A 19,860-nucleotide genomic window follows, 5' to 3' on the forward strand; every position below is an offset into this window, starting at 1 on the left:
TTCCCAATGATATTTTCCTTTCAAAATTCAGAAGATAACCAAACCCAACTGTGAACGTTGTCTTCAATGTTATATTCCTTGTCATTTCAATGACCTGCCTTAAGTGTGAATCAGGTAAGATGAATGCATTGCAGCCCAAGGTCAAGGAACACGTGTAGAATCAAAACCTGTGAGTGGTATAGACTGGCCATTTAGGGTTTTCCTTTGCTTAACCAAGCTCCGCCCCTATTAGAAATAACTCCTCTGCTAGAAGTCCCCTTGGGAAAGAATGGCTAAGGAGCTCATCAAAGTTGGAAGTTTGGACCTTTTTCACCAAGAGCATTACATGGAGACAACCCATCTTTTCAGCTCCTTCTACCTACACCAGGCGAAAGTGCTGAAGGAACAGCTCCCTGTACTTCGGGTCATATCAGTAAGGGGCCCCAGGAAGACAGCACCCACCCCGTCTGCTACAAACACCCATTCACAAAATCCAAGGAGAGAACTACAATCGTCCCGGATTCCTTGGAAATTTAGTTAGACTGATATTGAAACACACACTGTTCCCCTAAATGTGTAATTATTCGTGGGTAGAGAGCCACCAGAGAGGGTGACAGAAGAGGGCAGACGTAAAAAGCAGAAGAGGGTTTGGTCCTGACTTTTAAAAATCTTTCTGTTCATCTCTCCTCCCTCTCTCCCATTTTCCTAATCCAGAGAATGATGGAGTTCGCTGCGAAGGAATGATTCCGGAAATGGATATCGGACTCTCAAAACCTAGAAATGATCTAGGCTATTTATTTAGTTAAATAGTCCTCGTCCAAGGAACCTAGCACAGCTCGTGTCTTAAGAGCCCGTGTTTTCTCCATCGTAACACAAACAGACACACACTTGCCTCCAAAGGTTAAAAACCCGGCTGGGAGCGCGTTCCCGCTGTCCTCTAAACTACAGATTACGGCTGGGTGAAAAGCGCTCGCAACCTGTGCAAGTGGGAAAGACTCTCTAAACCTGGCAGCCGATCCCCTACTGGCCAGAACTCTTCCCCTGCCATTCCTCATCATTCGTGACTCTGCAAGACACGGGGACTCAGACATGTGTGTGCGCGCGCGAGTGCGTGTGAGGGAGCCGGGCGAGAGGGGAGCGCGCTCTCCACATGTGTAACCCTGCGTCTCCCCGTTCCATAGAACTGCGTTCATTCACATGCATGCAGTGGTGAAATATTTGATCACAGGCGGAACAGTCAGTTGCACGGATCCGTCTTATTTTTAATGGGCACATCTTAAAATAGCGTGCTCCTAAACTGAAAGTATGCAAAAATTCTGAGTGTGGGTCCTAGGTCTCTACCCTTTTCTACCCTTCCCTCCCCTGTGGGTACTCCCCTCAAAAAAGGGAGAGCTTGCAGCAGATTGTAGAAGGATTTGAGTCTGCAGCTAGAGAGCAGGGGATTAGGGCCAGAGCGGTGCAAGTTAAATTGTGCTGCATGTAAAAAATGGGCGGATTGGTCTCCAGATCCAGAGGCTGGTACCACCTTCCTTTCTAAAATAAAATCTCTCTGGCATGAAGTCACCGCCTATTTCACATCCGGTTTGCCCTGGGACGTATTACTACTGTCTTGGTAAAGAGAAATCTTTTGTTGTATAGCTGCAGATTGGATATTGGGAAGCCAATTTGGGTGTGAAAGCCTCGGCGAAGGAGCACGCAGAGTCCATGATGGCTCAGACCGAGTGAGTGAGAGGCAGGGCGAGGACGCCCCTGCGCCCGCTCAGCGCGCCGGACTCGCGGACTCGCGCCGGCTCCGGGCTCTCCACGATCGTCTCTCTCGCAGACTTTCCCGGGTCTGGAGCGATCCTGTGCCCAGAGGGGGCCCGAGGTAAGTGCGCCTTCGGACCGTAGCACACAGAGCTTGCAACGTGGCTTTTCCTAGCTGGAGAGACTGGAATGCTATAGAAACAGGGGAAAGAGGGAACAGGACAAGAGCCTGATCCCACAGCAGGTAGAAACAACGAATGTTTTTCTTTCAGGCTGAAAACCGCAGCGATATAGGAGCATTAGTATTATTATTATTTCTACTCTGTCGCTCTTCTTTTCCTTCCCCATTTCTTAAGCAGATTTGAATTTATTCCACGGGGTGGGTGGTGACCTGTTGTTTTGGTCGGTCCCCCCGCCCCCCCAAGAGGGAGCTGGGATGAGGTGGGGAGGGGCGTTGGTGGGCACAGTCTAAAGTTAAGAACGCTGGGACGGAAAGCCTGTCTGGATGCTCCTCTGAGGGAAGGCACTCTCTCCTTCTGGCTGCAGAAATGCCTCCTTTCTCCTTTCCAGTGGACGCTGCTGAAATGCCCTCTGGTGTAGGGGTCTCTCCTATTCTGAAAACCAAAAATTCAACTTATCATTTGATACGGGTGGCATGGGAGATGGGGTGTTTGGAGTGTGTGTGGTGGGGGAGACTGAAGGTGGAAAGGGGTGAGGAGGCAGCTCAGCGTTTCTTTTAAACTATTATGTTTGTATTTGCAAGAAACTTTCTCACTCAACAACTCAAGTGGCATGATGGGTTTGTTTTTCTCTCTCTTTTTTTTTTTTAAATGTCAGAGGAAGACAAAAAACTATGCTACCTTGCCTTGGGGTTTTGTTTCATTTACCCTTTCAGGAATCAGCTTTTAAAAATAAAAACCAACAAATAGTAACAGGGTAAGGGAAGTTGTTTTTCTCTTCACAGCAGATGTCAAAGATTAATAAAAGGGTGAATTAGAATTGTGCAATTTAGATATGATATTGTAACCTAATACTATTTACTGAACATTTCCTCTCCTATGCAACTCATCTGTGTCAGAACCAGACACTTAAATTAAGTAAAAACTATGAAGCTCACAGTTCTTATCTCTAGATCTAGACCATTTCACTTTAGACACATTATATTTCATTGCTTTCATGCCTGTTTGTAATGGTTTTTACTGATATAAATGATCCCAGAGAGTGTGGAAAGCATTTGTGTAGACATATCCAAAGGCATACTGCATTAAACTAGAGAGTATTAGTGAAAAATACGCTTTAAGAGACTTGCTGCCCATTAATCACCGAGCCTCCCGAGGAGTATAGATTTGGAGAAGCCCTAACAAATGCCTTGAACATTTCTCATGTTATGATTGGGATGGATTAAAGCACATTAAAATGTTATCATATCTGCTCTTTAGCCTGGTAGCGTCCTGGTTTTTAAAAATTGACTCCACAAACAGATGATCATTTTTAAATATTCTCTAAGCCTTCCAGGCTCCATCTCTCCAGCACCCACTACCAAATCTAAATCCAACAATCTGATGGTGATTGATTACACTTTTACCTAAGAGGGAGAAAAAAGACTCCCTTATTCATGCAAAGCCAAAGCACCCAGCTTCCATCTGTTTGAGATGAAACATTTTTTTAGCAGCAACCTGGCAGAATTCATGAGGGCTTGAGAGATATGTGTGGGCATGTTTGTGTGCATCGATGTGAACGTGGTATGTGTGTGCGAGAGAGATCAGCACATGGCTTGACTATAAAGTGTGTCCTTTAGCCTCACAGAAGCCTTAGTGAGCATATTTAACAAGGCAATCACAGGCAGAAAATATAAGCACGACTTTGACATTCAACAGTGTGTTTCCTATTTTTTTTTTAAAGATAAGTACAGTTGCTTCTGAAATCAAGGTACAGCCAGAATGCAAAGATGAATTCAGTCATCAAAGCATATTAACCTCCCCCATCCCAGCCCTCTAACAGGCTCCCTGTGCTAGACACCAGCTTTAAAATTTCAGTGCCCAGCTCAGTTGCGGGAACTCAAATCAGAAAGGGCAAATTTTTCCGATGATTAAAAACAATAAAACAAGAAGAAAAGAATGCAAACTATACTGGAAATATAAACTCTAGAGGGGGAAAAAAAAACACACCTCAGTTTTTATGTTGAGCACTATTGTCACTTGAAAGCATTTCAACCTGTATTCTTTCCCAGGAGGTATTAAGGTACTGATGCATTTCTGAATGGAGAAATGGAGGGATAAGTGGAGAATGGATGGTCCAGGTTTCCATTGCTTCCAGTGAGGTGTCATAACCCAGTGAGGTCATTTCCTGACTTCAAAGCATTTATCTGAACTGCCTCAGTCAGCCCTAGTGGTTATAACCTGATGTTTCTTCTAAGAGACATTGATCTCAACCTGTTCTCCTTTTCAGCTGCACGAGAGCCCAGCGATGAGGATGAAGAGCTTGGGTCTCCCTGACTCTCTTTGGGCCTGGACCCTCCTTCTAAGCACACTGACTGGCAGAAGGTGGGGATGCTTTCTTTTCAATCTGCATGAGAATTTCTATAACTTTTCATTGATTCTTTCAGGGGAGAAGTCAGTTGCCCTTGGATGAATTCATGACTAAGGGAATTAAAAAGAAAACACACACACAAAAAAAACTTAACTGCAATAAAATTCCCACTTGAAGGAAAAGCAGCATGAAAAAAACAATCATCTTATTTGTATTTAAATAGGGTCTACTTAACACATGTTTATTGAGGGATGGATTGATTCAACATTGAAGTCTTAAACTGAACTTTTTAAAAATTTGCTGTTCTGTTGTCACTGAGCAAAACTTGCGGTTTCCTAATTCATAGAAAAGTCACCTCAATTAATGTCCGCATATATTGTGAGCTGATTTTTCAACAAGGAAAAAATTTTAGCCGATTGTAAAATCATAGAGAAACTTGCGACTGTGTGGAAGTGGAAAGTTTAAAATAATATTTGTAATTTGAAAATCAGAACTTTCTATAAAAGCATGTGCCTATTATATTTTGAAAACACTATCTATATAACCAGTAGAGGTAAAATTATACCAGAAAAATATTTGAGAATATTAGATAAAATGGAACTTCTTAATTTAAACATAAATACTATGAAGACTGGTTATGAGAGAAATTTATTAACATGCTCAGTCATATTCAAAATATTTGCTAATGACCCAATTCAGCATATACAGCTGTTCGAGTTGCAATGATACAAATGATCAAATATTTCAGGTCCTTCTTTATCTGCTTTTATATTTCTTGTGTGGTCCACTCCTGTGGCCCCATAAGAAAGTCTTAGACATATAAAAAAATCTAAAATTCTTTAAAATGTAATGGAAAGTGAACCCTTATGAGCAAGGCAGGGTTTGGGAAGATATAAGTTTAGGAGAGTTTTTTAAAATTGAGAAGTTGTTTTTAGTTTTTGCTATTGTATGTGGCTAATAATGACTGCCAAATGACCAGGAAATGTTTTATTGCCAGATACTTTTAATCTGAGGAGTTAAGTGTTCTTCACAGCTTCTGAAAAATTATATGGTGTTACTATCGCAGTGACCTGTAGATGGAGTTAGAGCACAGCATTTTATTATAGAGTGGTTCATATGGAAGCAAAATCAGGTACTATAACTAACGTTTCTCTTCAAATTATGTATTTAGTTTAGGAAACATTACACTGGCATGAGTGTTTAATAGCAAATAAATCATCTTTATCCCAGAGCTAGTCTCTGACAATTACAATTGGGCATAGTAAATTAGAAGTGAAGACGAAAAATACCTGATTGTAAAATCACATTAAAAAAGAAAAAAGATTACCATCCCAACTGGGATAGCAGAATTGGCTTTCTTGGCATGGGGGGATATATATCTTTTGGCATTTGTATTCCAATGCAAAAAAAAAAAATGGTGAAAACAACATTGATAGGATGAAACCAGGGGGGAAAAGCATCTCCTGAATTTGACATAAGCTGTAAAAACAAAAGGAATGCAGGTAAAAGTAAAAGAAAACTATATATTCTAAGAATCATATTAATAGTCTGCTTGGGCCTGTCATGTCATCCACCTCATGTTTCCCCTTCTTATTTTATTGTTTTCCCCTTTAAATGACTGGATCAGGCCCTTGTCACAACTTAAGGGTGCTAACATTTCTTTCCATCTTTATCAAGATGACCTTCCTACATCCTTGAATGATGCATGCATAGCAGTTGGTTTTGTGACGGAATTTTTGTAAATAATTGCACTCAGAAACTATTTTGGCTTTACTGCTGTCATCTACTAATGAGGCATCCTGGAAGAAGACGCAGAGCTCATTGAAAATTTGATTTCAAAAATTAGTAAGATGTTTAATTTTGCCAAAGGAGAGTGAACCCTCAATCTGCCTGATATTGATGTTGAATTTAGGAGAACAAAAAATTGTTTAGTAGAGGTACATTTCATATACTTACTATGAATTACTTTTAATTGTAACTTTCAAATTCAAATTTATCAGGAAAAAAATGGCCATGATATTTTGCTGATTTGAAGTTAATTACTTAAATTACAGTGTTTGTTTTGAAATGATGTTTTGGTTATAGATCTGGCTTCTATAAAAAAAAAAGTGAATCCTGGTTTCATATATAACTATTTTCTCTGAGATTCATTAGTAATATAAACACACAAGAGTGGAGCCAAAGCATATTACACAGAAAGTCTGAAAGTAATATTCTGTGGCCGCTTCTTAGCTTACACTCTAATTCACATTTTTCACTCAAGGTCAGAGCTATCACTGAAATTTTTCAGTGAGTGTGATCCATCCTAAAAATGGAAGACTCTTATCTCACGGGAGTTTGGAGGTGTCATCCTAATCATTACAGAAAATATAATTTAAGGAGCACAGAAAATAACGTGACTGATGTAGAAAATACACAATATTTGACTTGCGGTTGCTATGTGGTTGACACTCGAAGACCAGTAATGGTTAAGAATAATAACCACACCTTCAACTACAAAGACTTAAGTAGAAACAATTACTCTCATAGAGAAGCATGGAAATAAAGTTTTAGACTAAAATTGGGAGAGAACTGTGTTCTAGCTCAAGCTCTGCTCATAAATAGTTGTATTTTCTTAAACAAAACAGTAATCTTGTACCATAAATTTAGTAAACCATAAATTAAGATTATTGGACCATATAATTTATAGATACTTTTTTACTTACAAGAAATCTAATTAATCAGAAATTTGAATAAACAAATCATAAAATTATGAAAATAGATTCAGAAACCCTAAGGTGAATGGAAACTGAACACTGATGTAAATAGATAATTGTACCAAGAAGCAAGTTTTATCTATTTTTCTCATTTTAGTATCTCGAAATAACATTTAAAAAGCAAAACACACATACATACATGTATGAAGTAGATAAAGAAAAGGATGTTAGGAGGTGAGCTCTTAAGCATATGTTACATGTCAAATAAAAAGAGAACTGTTCATAATTTTGGTTGCTCATAAATACATATTTTTCCATTTGGGTGGAAGCTTCCCAGTTTTTTTTTTTTTTTTCCAGCATGCATTAACATTCTTGCTTGACCAGAAAAAAAAAATGCATTAGAGCATTGTGTACCTGCTGAGAACTATGAATGTAAAGAGACAGATCTCATTTCCTGGTAATTTTCCTTCCATAGTTAGAAATATTAAAATAAAGTACTTACCACCCATGAGAACAGTATGAGAAAATGGTAGGAATTAAAATATGACATCTTTTATTTTATTTTATTTTTTTACTGTACCAGAAAGAATTTTCAAATTAAGTTTCAACAGAAGGAAGGTAGGAAAATCTAAGGAAGGCTTTGTTTAGGAAAATGTTTCCACAAAAATGTCTCATTTAGCTCTCACCTCCCTTTGTGCTTTTTTTCAGCTATGGACAACCCTCGTTACAAGATGAACTGAAAGACAATACCACTGTCTTCACCAGGATTTTGGACAGACTTCTAGATGGTTATGACAATCGCCTGAGACCGGGATTGGGAGGTGGGTCACATTTTGTTTATATGTTAGAGAACAATATTAAACCCTTGCAATTAAAGCCTGGCTTTCCCTCTAAATGATAAGGTAATAAAAATGGCAGCATGTAGTTTAATAACTAATCCTATTTTTATTAGATTGCTCAATATTAATTGAATTGACCACGGTAGTCCCCTGTACATACTCATATGTAGTAAGTGGCACATGTAGACTTTAAGGGCATGAAAGAGATGTTACTTTGAGTTGACAGGCTGAAGTGTGCATCTCCTTCATTCGGCATTACCATGCCTGCACCGAACTCTAGTAGAATATCTCTGAATCTATCACTCTAATGATTTGCTTTGTAATATCACTTATTGATTCATTATTTTGCACTAGATTACCACCACCTCTGAGATAAACAATGAAACATATAGATGGTAGTGCTTTTTTTGATAAACCATTCATTGAAACTTTAAACCCTTATTTTCTGAAGTAAAAAGGTATTTTTCTTTGTAGTGGTATTATTAATTAGTTACACAAATACATTTTAATTGATACCAATTATAATTAACTGCTTATATTAATAAATTTTGGCTTAGGAAGAAGATAGCACTTAATGCAATATTTATAACAATAAAAGTAAATAGTGGTAGACATTACACACTTACTTGAATAACCTTTGAATAAGATAATCGGCCTATCTTAGTTAAACAAAGACTAATGAAACCAAAACAAAATATTGATTTCAGAGTAAAACAAGTGAAGCAAGGAAATAAATTAACATTCAAAGTCACACGGGAAGCCAAGGTTAGAATCTAGGATTCCCAACTACAATTGACGCTGCACCTTCTCTGAAGAATTTGTAGAAACTATTTAAATAGCAACACTTATATTAAAATTAAATGGCAATATTAAGAAAGCCATCTCTCTTTCATTTAGCCAGCAGAGATATGCAAACAATGAAATGCTTAAACATTCAAAATTTAATTTTGAAACTGAATAGCAGCAGAGATTTATAGTTAACTTTTTAAACTTTTAGGTAGTCTGATCACCCAGATGTGGATCATGGGTCTATTCTAAGGCTGCCAAACACTGTTAGTGCCTTGGAGGTTGAAGGGAAACTGCCTTGTCAAAAGACACAGGTCAAATATCTATCGGAGATTTTACCAGGTGTTCTTTCTTCCCAATCTCAAACATTTATTCTAGCACAGGTTAACAAATTCCTTGGGGGTTGTATTCCACCTTCTACCTAATTTTTCTTTGCTATGCTCTTAGAAAAAAATTTTTAAGGAACTAAATGTATGGGTCACAAAATGAAGTGCATATTTGTATATGCGAGGTATTAATATAATGTCTGTGTGTATCTAAGCATCTGAATTGGTTTCAGGAAAACTGTTCCTTATTTGCAAAATTTAAAATAAATAAGAAAGACTGTAGGTAGGAGAGGAATGTACAGAAAGAAGAAGCAGTCAGGACAGTGGTTATCACTTTTAAAAAGCAAGGCTCTCTAACGTGCTATTGGCCACGTGTCTGATTTATTTACTAAATCTCCTTCGGGCTCTGTGCTATCACTTCTTACAAAATCAACAGAATTTTATAAAAATTCTAGAAAACCTTGTCTTTATTCTAGTTTAAGAAATCTCATGTAATATTGTTATATTTGAATATGAGTATTCTTTCTAAGCTGTGTAAAGTTTTGTTTGTTAAAGAATTTTACACGCACACACACACACACACACACACACATATGCCTCCTATTAGCAGAAACAACTATATCAATTCATTATGCAACATTACTTTTGGTAGAATTTACTTTGATTATCTATCTGATAGACCAAAATAACAACAATAGACATGTATTTAAAGAAGAGAAATAGGTAGATGACCAAATACAGTCAAGATATATTCTTTTTAACTGAAATGGATAGAATATGCTATAGTAGTAACGAATTCAAGGACTTGGAAAAATTGAAAAAAAAAGAATGTCCTTTAAATCTTTGCTAAAGGTGATTTTGGGGATACTTATGATTCCTGGAAACAGTGATTTTGAGGATATAATGCACATTGAAAAATTTAAATGTAGCTCAAATATTTTCCTCTATTTCTATTTTATGTATCATACTATAATGTATTTCAGTTCAATCTGATGGATATGAGATCTTGTAAAAAAAAAAACAACAACTTCAATACTGACTGACTTAATTTTTGTAATTTTTTGGAGTACATCTTTTAGCCTCAAGAGGTATAATGGTATATGTTTATTATATTTTTTTTCCAAAATCATTAAAATTTTAAAGTACATTTTGTGAATGTCCATCTTTTGAAAACTAACCTTTAAAATATTAAATAAGGTGGTAGATTTTTTAAAAACATAATCAGCTACAGAATCAGAGAAAAATGTTGACACCATTTTTTTTCCAGATTCTATAAATAGAAAAATGATCTAATGTGTGTGTGCGTGTGTGCGTATGTATGTGTATTTCTCTATGGAATATCATTTAATTTCATTTTTTAGCACAGATTTCTGGTAGGCTATGTATGACATGCCATCCAGTAAATCTCTATTGCAAAAATGGACCTTAAAAAATCATCCATTGTTTTCAGATTAAAAAGACTACATAGGGGAAATACATGAAAGACTGTCATTAGCTTATAAGGGGGTAAAAGTTTCTTCTTAAAAGGCTTATGATTCACTGCTGGGATAATCTACTCTTGCAAGAGACAGGGGCCCACTCTCTCCTTTATTATGGCAAAAGTCTGGTTTTATAAAAATAACATTGTGCAGAAGGCAGGGAGATTTTGTTCCGAATGCCCTCAGAAAATATAAAAATGTGATAAGCTGAGACTTGAGACTAATGTAAGAAACTCTTGTATGTGCAAATTCGTCATGACCTGTTTTTCAGAAACACACACTGCATCAGAAGGTTTAGCGTTCCTCTTTGAAGATATACACCCTGGGTCCAATAACTAAGAAACAAAATATATAACTTGGTGCATCTAGATGATAGAAATCAATTTTCAGATATTATAACACTATTTAAAAAGATTACCTTCTCAAGGACAAGAGCCATGCTAAAAAAAAATGAAAATAAAAGAATAACATATAAAACAGAGATATCCTGGAAGGGAGTTTTTGTTTGAGATAGAAGAAATAAAATGGATGAATGTGGGTACATCTAATGATTTAATATACTTTATTCAGGAATGCAAAGAAAAAAGTAAGTTGACCGTGTTCATATTTTAAGTGCAAAGTTGATGAAGAAACCTTTTAATGAACTTTAATTGAAATAATCAGTAGCCAGAAAACACAAATCAGAATGGTCAGGAATTGTGGTTTCGTGCCCATTTCGACTCTCTTGCTTTGAGGGCAGGTATGGAGGTCTGCTTTCTCCCCACCGGGGGCTGAAGAACATTGTTGAATGGCTCTTGCCTACAGCATGGTCAAGACAGGAGAGCACAGTGGCTGGGAAAGGGAGAAGATAAAAGCCAGAAGGACAGGCAAGCCAGGAAAGGAAAAGTTAGAGAAGAAAGAGGGTATGGGGTATGGGAATTAAGCAGGGAGAACAGAGGGTGGAGAAAGGGGCGGGGCAGGGGAAGGAGGGCGACATGAAGAAATGGGAAGGAGGAGGACCCGTGTTAGGACGTGTGCCTGGATGAGTCAGACTCTTCTTGTCATTTTAAATCAGGACCAAACCAGACAATTCTCTGGGATCCATTTCCCCTGGTTTCTCCTTATGGACTGTGATTAAGATAAACTAAAGAAACCTGAATTTTCTCCAACTTTCTAAAAAATGAGTTAATGCTCCCCTTGACTTGATCCCATCTGGCTGCATTTCAGCCCCCATTCTAGTGGCCGCCCTTGCACGCTGGGAGGGGGAGAGAAACAACCCGTAAACATAGACCCAAAATTCAATTCTGAAGACAGATTGTGGGTCTTTAAGGACAAGGAATACCCTTCCAGTGACATCTTTACCTTCTCCTTTGCCCCACCATGTATACTGGTGACACTTTATTGATGCGATGACTCAGAATCACCCAGTGAGCCATATTAATGACACGCAATTTACTGTCTGGGACATGCCACCTTCCTCCTGATCACTGGCTCATTCTCATGTATCTAGTTTACAAAAGACCTTTTTTAAAAAAAAAAATTCTTTTTTTTTTCCTATAAACAATTTTATTTCACTCCCTGAAAGAGATTAGGGCAAAAACCATTTTTTAAATGCAGCTCAATCTGGAGAGTGCCAAAGAAGTGAGATCTTCCTTGAGTCACGTTTTAAAGGAATTACAGAACTTTTCACCCTCTCCCTCCCTGCTAATTGTATTTTCTAAAAATATTATAATTTCTAAATTCTGCCCTAAGTTTAATCTCAATAAATAATGTGTGGAACGGTGGCTACCTCTCAAAGACTTTATCCTCAAAGAACATAGATAAAGAGGGCAAAGGAAAGAATGAACGTGGACCATCACGTAACCAACCCAGATGCATGAGAGAGGTAGATAGAAGTAAGGAGCAGTGCGTATAAATAGACAGGTAGGTAAGAATATAGGTGGAAGAATGTACTGTATCCCTACTTGAAAGATAGTTAACATTTTCTTCTTTTTTCCTATAAGTATTATATTATAGATTTGGGGTTTTGTTGTATTTGCTTTGTTTCAGATTTTACTCAACTAGAAGTATCAGTTAGATAAGTATTTGCAACGAGAGTATAACTGACATTTTTTCTCTCATGGTATTTTAGCACAAACATGTTATTTAACAAGCAATCTCTGCCTCAAAGCAGACTTCCTCATTATTTTTATGATTTGGGATTTTCTTTTATGCCCATATGAGATCTTTCAGACTTCCTTTAGCCCAACTATTGCAAGAGATCTCAACTTGAAGATTTAAGCATCTCCAACTAAGTAAGATGACCCGGTTGGATATGCATGCAGCTGGCCAGGTGGTGTTGACTCCTTGGGGAATTAGTTTAGGGTCTTTGCTTATGTGTCTTTCTGTCAAAATATGTGAAGGTGGGAAACTAACTGCTCTGGGAGAAACAGAATTAACTCTTGGGAAATTATGTGCAACTTTGTGACATTTAGGTTACTAAGGAATGGAGAAAGCAGTAGAGTTTAATACTTGTATAAATTCAGCCTTGTTCTATCTCAAGATTATAAAATATCTGATATTCATTTGATCTTTTCATTCTTTGTAACCTGTGTGATGTTGAGATTAGAGGCAAACATTTTATCCATGTTCAACTAAGTTAAAATACAAATTTTGTATTTACATTAAAAAGCTAGAATTTTAAAACTTTAGAGTTTTAGACAAGATATTTGTCACACTGCAATAGTGTTTGATAAAAGAACAAGATTCTAAAATACTGACAATATCAAACACAAATTTTAAAAAGTTAGATTTCTCCAATATTTGTTGTTATACTTACAGATAATGGCACTTAGTGTTATTTTTTGAGAGTCTGTCTACTCAGGAACCTTTTTTTTTTAACTTGCTGTAATTTCATCTGATGCTTTTAACGCAAGGTGTGTCACAGATGCTCAGACTTTGGCATAATGCAATCTATTTCCACAGAGATAGTATATCTGGACATTCCAAAACTCAGTTGCATTTTAGTGAAAAAGCAGGTACCAAAAACCCAAATGGAACTGTTAAAATGAACAGAGAACGCCCCTTAACCTCTACTGGATGACATTGCCAGTCAGCTCATGCAGCCAATTCGCCTAATGAATCCAACCAAACGCCCAAAGGAATGCGTGTTTAGAAACTTTCTAGTTTCATCTTTGCCTGGTGCATATAAGGCATCTTCCAGTCCACTGCCAAGAAGTTCCTAAGATAAAATGTAGCCGCTGAGACTCTGCTCTGTTATAAAGGCCAAATGATTAGTAAATGGCTGCTGTTGATTTTTTGTGTAGTTACTTTTGACCATTTATATAGTTTCCATTTCCCACCTTCTTTCTGGAAACAATGTTGAATATTTTTAAAAAGCTTTTCTATAGATTATCCCCTTTTTTCAGGTAAAATCTGAGGTCTTTATTTGAAAAGTAACACTGGAGTGTTTTTGAGATGAAATCTCATTATTAATAGTCCCAGATGCTGCCATTCTGGAAAACTTGGGAGACGACAAAGTCCTAAGTGGATGCCACCTCCCTCCAACATTGTTATGTTATTATTCTCATATAACTAAAGTGGGAACAAGATGTATCTTACCTCAAAGCGACTCAGACTATACAGTATTGATCAAGACTTTTTACATAGACTGAAAGAAACCCATTTCTCCAACACAGCAGACATACTCTTGTCCAAAGATTAGCCCTCTCTCCAGAGAAATTGCCAGTAATATCAGGAGAGAAGAAGGAAATTTCTCAGTAGAATTGAGATAAATGTCTACCACAATAAAATTTACTTTTTTTTTTTTTTACCCCTGAGAATTGCTTGTATCATCTGAGTTCTTGAAATGCAAAGGAACAAAAGATCAGAAGCTATTTAGACACCTTGAAATGTGAGTCTCTATCATCTATGCATCTTTAGTAGCTAAACACATACAAAATTAAGTAGCACTATATATCAACTAGGGAAAATTGCCAACTACTCTAAGAATTAAGGGATGGAAGCAAAGGATGGAGCAAAAATGTTGTTCCAGAAAGACTGGCAGAGAGCTGAAATGTCCAATCCAGGAGTATACATTGATATTTATGTAGGGAGCCCAGAACATTTTCAGTGTCCAAACAGTAACATTTCAGTGTGAAATTTAAAGAATATTTTATTATGATTACTAATGTTAGACCATTTAGTCTCTGTGTAGTGACTACCTCTGTGAATTAATAGACCACTAAGTAGTTTAAAGGAGTCAGTAAGCCTCCTTCATAAGTTACAAGTCCACAGACTAGGCACAGTGAATATTACTGAGTTCAGCAGTAGACCGTATTTCCAATGAAAATATAACCAATGTCATATTAAATAAGTTATTATAATAGGTATTTCTAATAAAACAACACCTATAATTCTTCACTGTTGGTTTGACACCTGCCCCCTTTAACACTCTTACAATCCCAGATTCACACAGTATTAGCAATCTTCTTCAACTGCAAGTGACATAACTTCATGTCATTACCCAAAGGCTTCTTTTTGCATTAGAATAAAGGTCAGCTGCTTAGTGAGAGGCACACAGCTCTTTCCGTGTGGCCCTCCTTGCCCCTGGGGCATCATCTTGTACCATGATCATCAGATCATCAGCAACACCAGGCTCCAGACATAGTAAACTTTTTGTTTCTTAAACATAACACACCTACCTTGGGTGTCTTGCTCTTTCCTCTCCTTGAAACATCTGTCCCTGGATCTGCCCATCCCTGAAGTTTTCTCATCTTTCAGGTCTTAATTCAAAGTCATTTCTCCTAAAGGCATTCTTTCCAAGAATTCCCAATAATCTGAAATTGATTAGTATAATTTGTATGTGTTTGTACATAACAGCGTATCTAATATCTACCTATCTCTGTTTATTTGATCTATGTTTTGAATCTCTTTAAAACATTTTTTTCCCCAAAGACTATGAGATATGCTGCAGAAGAACAAGACCTGTGGTACTTTTGTTCCCTAATATATCCCCGTTACCTTGAACAATGCCTGCCAGCCACCTAGACAATGCTACACAAACATTAGTTGACTAATTGATTGTGCCCACCAAATACATGCAAAATGTTTTGGGCATCACAATCTTATTTGACCCTCATTCTAATGCCATGTAGTGAACTGTGCAGGTATCATTTGTTCATGGAAAAAGTAAGAAAACAGAGAAATTATAGAGGATGGTACCTAAAATCATACAACTTGTTCTCCAGGAAAATCTCAGTTAAAACCTGAGTGTTTTGACTCCTAAACCAATGTGTTTACTGCTTACTATACTCCACTGCTCTTCCCATTTCTGCCTGAAGCACTAATCATCTTTTTGAATTATCACTGCCAAACATCTGTTATTTCAATACTGATCAGCAGGTTACCAACATTGTAAGTAATCCCCCAGTAAGAACAGCTCTACTGCTGTCTTGCTGTTATAGAGTATATATGAATATAATATAGTGTGTTTGTGTGTATATCTATGTGAGTATGTGTGTGTCTATATATGTTATATATAAAACATATCTTAGAAGGGTATGCTTGTTCAAGGACTGATTTTAATTGATTTAGCATCAAAACTTCGTTTATATTGATGAACTATTTGAAGATCTTCCCCAACCACTGTAAGAACAATTATCATCATCATCCATTTTACATGAACTCCATCCTATATTTCTCCCTTGAAAACTTGAACATGTGTAAACATTTAAAGAATCTGTTAGTTTTTTTTTTTTACATTGGACATGGAAGGATTATTGTGAAGGAAATGTTTGATTGAAAAAAGTTTGCTGATTAATCTGTTCTTTCAACATGTCTTCCAACCAAGTTATTTTAAATGTTTTTCCTTTTCAGACCACTTCCTAGTTATGTAAGGGGTTCATTCATGTTTAACTTTGGCTAGGTGTAAAATCATTCTAGCTGAATGTTATTAGAAGTTCCTGACTCATGTTGTAAGCTCTTAAATAGAGTATTTTGAAGCATAAAAATATCTTGTCGTTTCCTCATGTGCTCCATAAAAGGCTTCGAGTACTTTCTAGGTATTTTAACACTTTAGAGTCTGGTGTTAAGTCAATAAAGTCTGGCATTAGAGCAGATGACTTAGAGTCTAATGGTACTCTGGTGTTCCTTAAATAATAAATAATTTACATAAATACATTCTCTCCTCCCACACCATGGGGATTTCGATCTGAAGGGGAGAGGGAGAGATAACTAAAATTTTCCCCGAATTAGAGAAAAGATGGCTTTTCAACCATTCCCCTAGATTTCAGTGAGAGAACACACTTATGAGCACGTACTCCATCTCAGCCTGATCTTGGACCTGATGAGGCCTTGATTTCAGACCACCGTTTCTTTGCCAAAAAGCAAGTTAACCACAAATGACAATTAGGCTGAAGGTCATTCACAACAATCCCCTGGCTGTCTTAAAACTTTGCACTCCACATTTTAAACCTTCTAACTTAAAAAAGAATAACCACTCGCCACTCAGGGAACTCCTGGTGAGCTATAGTGAGAGACATACTTTTGGTCAAAGGTATCTATTCCTTGTCACTGACACTAGACTCAACTGAGTGAGAATGTGGTTTGAGGCTAATCATTAAGTATATATTCGAATAGAAAAAAAAATAAGGGAATGCATCGATAGTAACAGTGGATTTATGTGGATGGTGGTATTATTCCATGGAATGTTTATATTTTTTTCATATTTTTCTCAAATTTCCACTATGAAGATATATTTTTATTTTATAATGAACAACATAATATATTATATTGGCCTCATGCTTACCTTAAAGCTTCTGTAATTTTTTAGAGTAGCATTACCAAATCTGGGGACACTTGGATAAAGTTGACCACATTTCTTTAGAATATGACTTATTAGAGACATCTGCAGGTTAGCTTGCATGACGAATCTTCCAGCCAGAGGCTCACATCTAATAAGCAGAGTTTTCCAGCAGTGGAAACCGTTGGTTCCACTGGGCACTCTCTGACAGCTGACGACAAGTCAAAGGATCCTGAGTATGTAGCAAGGGAAGCATACTGGAAGGGAAAGTGCAGAAAGTGGTGGCTGTCCTCTTCGAATAGCCCTACCCCTCGTTCTTGGTGGCTTCCCAGATTTTCACTGAACTGCGTGGGCTCCTTCTTCATCTGATGCCATCAATCACCTCTGCTCCTCCGTGTGGTAGTTGAGTAATCACTACCATCCTCGCAGGCAATGCTATCGTAAGCTTAGGTTTTGTGACTATGTTTGGAGGAGAAGGAGGATAAAACAGCAAAACTCAGAACCTCTATAAGGCTATTGGTATGATTACAGTGCAGAGTGAGAATGTCATTTGAGAGGCTTATGTAGTGAGGGCTCTTGGTCAGGTACATGCCCTAGAATATCGTGAGTTTTGGGAAATCTCAGAGGGAGACGGTTAGTAGAAAATAAGATGAAGTAGTGGAAGATGATGAACTGTTATGGTAAATACACTTAGGGATAATGATGAATAAAAGAATAAAGAAATAGATGTTTAAAAATGTGGTTATAGCCATTGATGTAACCAGCTTTCTATTCATGCGTAATCTCTACATGGTACAGTAACAATTATGTCTGGCAATAAATGTATGTAAATTTAACCATGTTTTATGTTCTATTAGAATGGCACAGTAATCTTTACAAACTGGTATTTTGGCCTTTATAATATGTTGTTTATATGGCTTAGGAATCTACTAGAAATCTAAAAAACAGTAGAGGGAAATAGCACATATATTTGGCAAGTGATAATCTCACTTCTTCAGAACACACTGTCGTGTTAGGTAAAACAGATTGGTCTCTCCTAAAACATCTGGTAAGCCAGTGTTTGCATAGCTAGCTACCTTGGGGAAATACCTTAAAGTTCAAAAATTTTACAGTCTCTGTACTCAAGAAATATCTAATAGCGACCAAGGAGTCCAGGAGAGCTGTCCCACACTACCAAGCACATCCAAGCACAGACAGGGGCTCATACATTTCTCAAATAAGCATGTATTTAATAATAGATCCCTGCTACAGATATAAAAATAAAAGAGTGGATGTCATTTTAAGTCCATTGATATCATTCAAAATTTTAAGATGTGCACCATAAATCTTATTGTTTATTATCTGGAAAGAATGGAAAATCAACCTTGAAAACAAAGAACTGCTGGAAGGGGTGAGCATGGGAACCCCTCTACAGGGCAAGTGGTTAATACAGTCCTGACTGACTTATTGCTGCTGATAGCCGTTTGTTCCTCTAAAGCTACACATTTGCTGCAGAATGTTGAAACTAAGGTTGAAAATGAGTTCTAGAAATACAACTCTACTTTCTGTCTCAAACTCTATCCTCCATTTTGAAAATCTGAAACCCCAGATAATTCTTATGTCCAGGGGCTCTTTAAGCATTTTGGAGTCAATAAAATTGTTTACAAAAACAAACCAAAAAATTCTGCATTAATTATTGAAGGGACAATCTCCATTTCCAAATTCCTTTATATTTTGAGGTACACATTATTTGTATTTTATAACATGACCTCCTTGAGAGAAATTTATTCCGATAATATTAGATGTTTACAAGTGAATTGTTAAGGGATCAAACTGATATTCAAAATAATTTATTATGGCACATATTGGATCACCACTTTAATGTCTCATGCCAGAGAGACAATGTCTCAATAAATAAAATGAATTGCTTAATATACTGGGATGTTATGTCTCAGAGCTAAACTTAAAAATTATAAAGCCATTTTTTTTTCATTCTTACCTCTGAACAGATTGTTTCCTTTTATGAAAGAAATATTTCTTTATATATTTTTGGGAATGAATGTATTTCCTTGAAAATATCTGTGTTGAGTTGTCAGCAAACTACAATAAATGTGTTTTATTGGTTAATAGATATGCCTCAGAGACCAATAAAATAAAATCATATTGAACTTGAAATGGCATCTATTAAATGAACTTTTCTGTGCCACAGTACCTTCTGTGTATCCTCAAAATTGAAGGTACTTCTATAGGTTGTCAGATTATTCCAGGGAGTAACTTAGGTGATATAGTTATGATTTAGTGACAGAAAGCAATCATTTATAATACATGCCTTGGGCCCATAAAGAGTTAATAAAGCTCACTATCATATACTATGTACTTCCCAAGAGTAGCCTAAATACCTAAATATTCTGGCAAGCTGTGTAAGAATTCTGAAGCAAAAACCATATCCATATGTTAACATATCGTAATACAATGTGAAATGGCCTTGGTATCATTTAGAAAAGTATGTCCATTCTTGAAGAATTCATTAAGCAGGAGCTGACTTTTTTATCAAGTTTCTGCCTCCCAAAGTAGCATATTTAAGTCCCTATTCTCCACTGAAAAATATTAACTGAAATTTCACGTGTAAGCAGTAAATCATCAGGACTACACAGTGGACCAATTTTAGAAATAGCTAATCAAAGCCAATAAATTTCCCATTTGGGTGTACGTATGTGGTGGTGAGATCTAATAAGGGCTGTT

The 19,860-nt window shown here is 36.8% G+C and overlaps 1 protein-coding gene across 2 annotated transcripts in view; it reads left to right on the plus strand.

Moving 5' to 3' along the window:
• Window positions 1-396: 396 nt before the first annotated feature.
• Window positions 397-19,860, plus strand: part of GABRA1 (gamma-aminobutyric acid type A receptor subunit alpha1) — a 56,151-nt gene continuing 36,687 nt past the window's right edge. Inside the window, exons 1-4 of one of the 2 annotated variants that reach the window (XM_066273201.1) lie at window positions 397-412; window positions 1,618-1,846; window positions 4,174-4,268; window positions 7,659-7,771. In XM_066273201.1, the coding sequence (XP_066129298.1) occupies window positions 4,192-4,268; window positions 7,659-7,771 (190 nt within the window). In that variant the 5' untranslated portion in view covers window positions 397-412; window positions 1,618-1,846; window positions 4,174-4,191. Of the gene's footprint in view, window positions 413-1,236; window positions 1,283-1,617; window positions 1,847-4,173; window positions 4,269-7,658; window positions 7,772-19,860 lie in introns of those variants that run through there. The other variant, XM_066273200.1, reaches the window with a different exon arrangement.

The sequence above is a fragment of the Saccopteryx bilineata genome, chromosome 4 (assembly GCF_036850765.1).
Source record: "Saccopteryx bilineata isolate mSacBil1 chromosome 4, mSacBil1_pri_phased_curated, whole genome shotgun sequence".
In the NCBI taxonomy this organism is placed as follows: domain Eukaryota; kingdom Metazoa; phylum Chordata; class Mammalia; order Chiroptera; family Emballonuridae; genus Saccopteryx; species Saccopteryx bilineata.